The sequence below is a fragment of the Solanum dulcamara genome, chromosome 9 (genome assembly GCF_947179165.1).
Source record: "Solanum dulcamara chromosome 9, daSolDulc1.2, whole genome shotgun sequence".
Taxonomy (NCBI): domain Eukaryota; kingdom Viridiplantae; phylum Streptophyta; class Magnoliopsida; order Solanales; family Solanaceae; genus Solanum; species Solanum dulcamara.
In genome coordinates, this window is record NC_077245.1 from 55,843,008 (window position 1) to 55,848,999 (window position 5,992).

Consider the following 5,992-nt stretch of genomic DNA (forward strand, 5'->3'; position numbering starts at 1 on the left):
TATCTTACAAAGTTATTAAGTATTGAAATTTAGCTAAAGATTTTAGTTGAAGGAAAATATTAGAATATTATCCAGGCTTTAGAGTGTTTTTCTTCTTCAACTTAAGTTTAAATGAGTTGCACTTATTTTTAATGATTTCCCCATATTATTATGGCAAGCTTTACTTCCCATCCCAATTGGTATGAAAAAGTGGAGAAGTACTACTCTCTATATACATTTGTTTATGTCATTCTAGATTAGACGATAAAAAAAGAAGATATGAAAGTTATACGTACGGATAAGTTTAAAAAATATACATTATCAGTTATTTGACCTATTATAACGTATTGTTAGAGTATTATTTATCAAATTACATATCAATAGTGTTATTTGCGATTATTTTCTATGATATAATATTTTCTCTTTCGCTTCCATAAATCAAATCAAAGACAATGGGAAAAACGATTAGGGGTGGAGGAAGAAAACTCACACAAATATATACATATACATACACACACAAACATATTTATATTAAATACACAAAAGCACACACTTAAGTTAGTTTCTACATTAAACAAAGTGCTTACATCATATATTCTCTTTTGATTTTTCGACATATTTCCATCAATCCTTATATCATTTGACGTCTTCTAGGTATTGTCTTCGTTGCTTGTCATCAGCAAATGTTCACCATTAGTCCTCACACAATCTGATAACTTGTTCATGGACAAAGCTGCCTTAAGAAACTCATCCAATGCTGTAATAGATGACCCTTTGAAATCCTCATCATCTATAATAGCATCACCTATTATTTCTTTAACTTCACAAGCTTTCCTTCTAATTTCATTCCCTTTCTCATTTACCCCCATAATAAACACAATTTTTTCCAATATATCCTCATGCTTAACTTGAGAATTATTCCCTCTAGCCACCTCAACACAAACACCAACATCTTGTTCCAAGAACTTTGCATTGTAAAATTGCTCTGCTGCAATAGGCCAACCAAGAAGTGGCACTCCATTTCCAATTGATTCCAACACTGAATTCCATCCACAGTGTGTCAAGAAAGCTCCAACTGATTTGTGTGCCAAAATTTCAACCTGTTGTGACCAAGGAAAAAAAAATTAAAGCTAGTTTTTTGATAATATGATTACATGCTTATCTCATTCTAGGACAAACAAGAGGTCTCAAATTCAAATCTCATAAAAATTTGAAAAACAAAAAATATATTCACGCATTTGGCTCAAGAAAAAGAATCATACCCCCATGTGAAGTGGCATTTTGAGATATTAAATAATTGAAAGCGTGAAATTTCTAACAATTTAAACTTTTTAGATAAGAAGGTTACAAACCTGAGGAGCCCATTTTGGCACTATGAGTCCCCTGTTTTGATCCTCGAAAACACGTTGAACAAACCCCTCAGGAAGCCACTCCTCTGCTCTGAATTCCATGTTTATGTCAAAACCCAACGGAGGCCTAACAGCCCATATGAAGTTTACTCTATTAGCATTATCCAAGGCTTTTGCTAGTTCCATCATTTGTGATGCTGATATTCTGTTCTGAGAGCCAAAAGAAATGTAAAGTACTGATTTTGGTTGTTTTTCATCAAGAAATTTGATGAACTTCTCTGTTTCTTCCCCTGTTTCTTTACCAGCTCTTTGTTTATTACTTGTTGGCCAAGGTATTGGTCCAATTGCCCAAACAGGTAATCCTAATTTTCGACGAAAATATGTTAATCCAAGCTTATCTAGATCTTCAACTGTATTGAAAAGAATCCCATCAGAGTTAATCCAGTTGGGAAGATTTTTCCAATTGAAATTTGTGTAAGGATCATTAGAATCAGCTTCTAATAGACTTGGATTCAATTGACTAACATCAAGGTTGCCAGCTTCTTGGAAATCAGGCATAGTAAAAACAAAGTTCCTTGTTTTTTTATGAGGCAAATTTAGCCACATAGAGTAATAACATGCCAAGCCAAAACCACCAGCCCCACTGAAAATGACATGAAAAATTCCAAATTCATGAGATATATTTGCTGACCATCCAAAAAACATGTCTGATATTATACAAAGTGGCTTTTCAATAAGACTAGAGACAAGATTTCTAAATGAAGGTTCAAGAGAAGAGGAGATTGTTGTAAAATGCATGGAGAGTTTATAAGTAAGTGAATCAGTGTTTTCAGTATTTGGAGGTAGGCCATGTTCTGAGCTATTGAATGGAATTTCAAGAAGGGAAATAGAGGAATTTTGAGGGAGAGATGATTTGAGTTTCTTGATATTGAGAGGTGTATTCACAAAAGTTATGTTGTAACCTTTTTTCTCTAATTTAAAGGCTAAGGTTAAGAATGGTATAATATGGCCTTGTGCCATGAAAGGGAAGAGAAGAATTGTTCCCTTTTTCTTCTCCATTGTTTGGTTCTTTCTGCTAGAAAAAATAATTCAAGCCAAGAAAGTTGACATATATATAGAGCGGAAGAGGAAACAAATAGGTAAAAAAGTAATGATGCTACTAAAACTTATTTATTTTTCCTTTTCTTTTCTTTGATTATATTGAAAGTGTAAAAGCAATTACTCTTTATAAATAGAAATAGATTTTCTATTTTACCATAATAAGTAAAGAAATTTTGACCAAATATTTTTTTAATGCACCACGTATGAGAAGGAATATTATGTAAATATTCACTTTTATCATTACAAGATTTCATTTGCTTCAGCGGATTATTATACTGTCTATATATGATTAAAATTATCTTTTTATATAATAGATATTGAATATCCTTCGACTTCTTCGTATAATTTATTTCTTCATATTTTGGATCTAATTAGCAAAAACTTTGGCTCTGCACTTGATGGTGACGAAATGCACCATTTAGTATAATATAATAGTTTTGTTTATTTTTTAATTTAGTGAAATATGTTAGACTTTTAAACTTATAAGAGAAATAAGGTTTTTACAGAACTTCTTTTCATTCAAAATGGCATATTACATAAGGCTTAGACCCATAGCTATATAAGCCTTTTGGAAAAAAAAAGTAAGTAGAGTATCTAGTCAAGCACTTACAAAACAAATTCCATAAAACAAGGATTACCTTTCCTTTACAAACCAAACATAATATTTAATAGAGGATACTATTAGACTAAAAAACTATCTAGAAAATCTCATTTTCTAACACTCCTCCTTGAGATTTTTCTTGGATACTCCCAACTTAGCCCTTAGAACTTCAAATTTTCCCTTAGGAAGAGCCTTGGTCATGATGTCTGCAATCTGTTGATCTGAGCTGCAATGAACAAGTTTAACTTCGCCATCATTCTCTGCTTGTCTGATAGCGTGAAACTTCACATTTATATGCTTGCTACGACCATGTTGCATTGGATTTTTGGCCATAGATATTGTTGACTTGTTGTCAACCTTAATGACAGTAGCTTCAACGTCATTTTTCTCCAGATCACATAGAATCTTTCTTAACCATAAAGCTTGATTAGTTGCACCAACAACGACGATGTATTCAGCTTCTGCAGAAGATTGAGCTACCACCTCTTGCTTCTTTGAATTCCATGAGAACATGCCTGAACCAAGTGTAAAAACATATTCAGAAGTGCTTTTCATATCATCAATGCTTCCTGCCCAATCACTATCTGAATAACCCATCAATTTCCCTTGCTCTTCCTTTTTAAACCAAATACCAAAATCAACAGTTCCCTTGATATACCTCAACGTTCGCTTAGCGTCACCAAGATGAACTTGACTTGGAGTATGCATAAATCTCGATAAAAGACTTGCTGCAAACATGAGATCAGGTCTTGTTGCTGTTAAATACAACAAACTACCTATTAGACTTCTATAAACTGCAGGATCAGTCCTATCACCTCCTTCAAATTTTGAAATCTTTTCATTGTGAACTAGTGGGGTCGATACATGCTTGCATCTCTCCATATTGAATCTTTTAAGAATATCCCATGCATATTTTCTCTGTGAAATGAAGATTCCATCTGTAGCTTGATGAATCTCCATTCCCAGAAAGTAATTCATTTCACCCAAATCTAACATTTCAAACTTGGTCTCCATTTCTTGCTTGAATTGATTCATCATAGCTTTATTGCTTCCTGTTAACAGAAGATCATCAACATAGAGTGACACCAAAAGCACATCTCCTCCTTTAGCCTTCTTCACATATAAAGTGGCTTCATTTTCACTTCTCTTGAAGCCACAATAAATAAGATGAGAATCAATCTTACTGTACCAGGCTCGAGGAGCTTGCTTTAATTCATACAATGCCTTATGTAGCTTGTAGATTTTATCCTCCATTCTTGCAACTTGAAATCCTTTTGGTTGGTCGATATAAATCTCCTCCTGCAGCTGTCCATTTAAGAATGCTGATTTCACATCCAAATGATACAACTTCCAACTTGATTGAGCTCCCAAAGCAAATAGAAGTCTTATTATATCATGTCGTGCAACTGGTGCAAATGTGTCTCCATAAACCAGACCTGCAACTTGCGCATAACCTTTCATAACAAGCCTTGCCTTGTATTTATAAACTGAACCATCTAGATTAAGTTTGGTTCGATAAACCCATTTCACCCCTATTACATTTCTGTCTTTGGGTTTATCAACCAGCTTCCAAGTATCATTCTTCTCTATCATACCAATCTTCTCCTTCATAGCTTCAATCCAAACTTCATGTCTTGATACTTCTTGATAGCTATTTGGTTCTGAGATTGCAATATTACATCTTTCATATATCTTAGAAAGGGACTTTGTTTTCAAAATGGGCGAATCAAGTGAGGATTCCCTATCTGATTCTTCATCTTTTTCCAAATTTTCAGAGCCAAATGATTGGATTTCAAGTAGCGGACGCAAGTTCTGAAAATCTGCATTATCTTTCTCAATTTTCTCCTTATCCCAGTTCCAATAAGCATGCTCATCTACTACAATATCTCTTATGATGGAAATACTTTCTGTTTGCAAGCTGAAAACTCTATAACCTTTGGCTTGCAATGAATAACCAATAAAGATCCCCAATTCACCTTTCGGTTCAAGTTTGCTTCTTTTGACTGAAGGAACATGAGAATAGCAAATCGAACCAAAGATTTTTAAGTGCTTGACAGATGGTTTTGTTCCACTCCAATCCTCAATAGGAGTTTTTTTATCCACAGCTTTAGTTGGCAGCCTATTTAATAGATATACTGAAGTATAAACAGCTTTTGCCCAAAACCTTTGCTGTAGTTTCTTTTCAAGCAACAAACATCTAGCCATTTCAACAACAGTCCTGTTCTTCCTCTCCGAGACTCCATTTTGTTCGGGTGAATAACTTACTGTCAACTTGTGATCAATCTCCATATCTTCACAATACTTATTGAACTCATTTGAAGTGTATTCACTACCATTGTCCGATCATAAAGACTTCAGCTTACAACCACTTTGTCTTTCAACAAAAGCTTTAAATTTCTTAAAAATTAAAAATACTTGGGACTTGTTACTCAAAAAATACACCCAAGTCATCCTTGTTAAGTCATCAATAAAGACAACAAAATATTTATTTTGTCCTAAAGATAATGTCTGCATATGTCCACACACATCAGTGTGAACTAATTCAAGTTTTTCAGTTTCCCTCCAGGTAGGACTTTTAGGAAATGATTTCCTGTGTACCTTACCCATTTGACATGCCTCACAAACTTCTTTAGATAGTGAGATCTCAGGTAAGTCTTTAGTCAAGCCTTTCTCATACATAGACTTTAAAGTAGAATAGTTAAAATGTCCATATCTTTTGTGCCACAACCATGACTCATCCATACTTGCAAAATTTAAATTATCAAACTTTCCAACTAAAGGAAAAGATTTATCCACCATTTGTACTTTAACAATCAAATTATCTTTTGAGTCAAAAACCAAACAATGTTTGCCCTTAAAAATTAAGGAACAACCTTTCGACATCATTTGAGACACACTTAACAAGTTACATGATAAACAAGGAACATACAACACATCATGTATAAACTTTGTACCTTGTATA

General features: G+C 33.6%; 1 protein-coding gene across 1 annotated transcript; it reads right to left on the reverse strand.

The window, feature by feature from the left end:
- Nucleotides 1-496: 496 nt before the first annotated feature.
- LOC129904273 (UDP-glycosyltransferase 92A1-like) lies at nucleotides 497-2,387 on the reverse strand. The gene is made up of 2 exons (XM_055979813.1): nucleotides 1,332-2,387; nucleotides 497-1,079 (listed from the first exon to the last, which is right to left on the reverse strand). The coding sequence occupies exons 1-2, from the start codon at nucleotides 2,385-2,387 to the stop codon at nucleotides 630-632; spliced, it is 1,506 nt and encodes a 501-aa protein (XP_055835788.1). The 3' UTR covers nucleotides 497-629.
- Nucleotides 2,388-5,992: the final 3,605 nt, after the last annotated feature.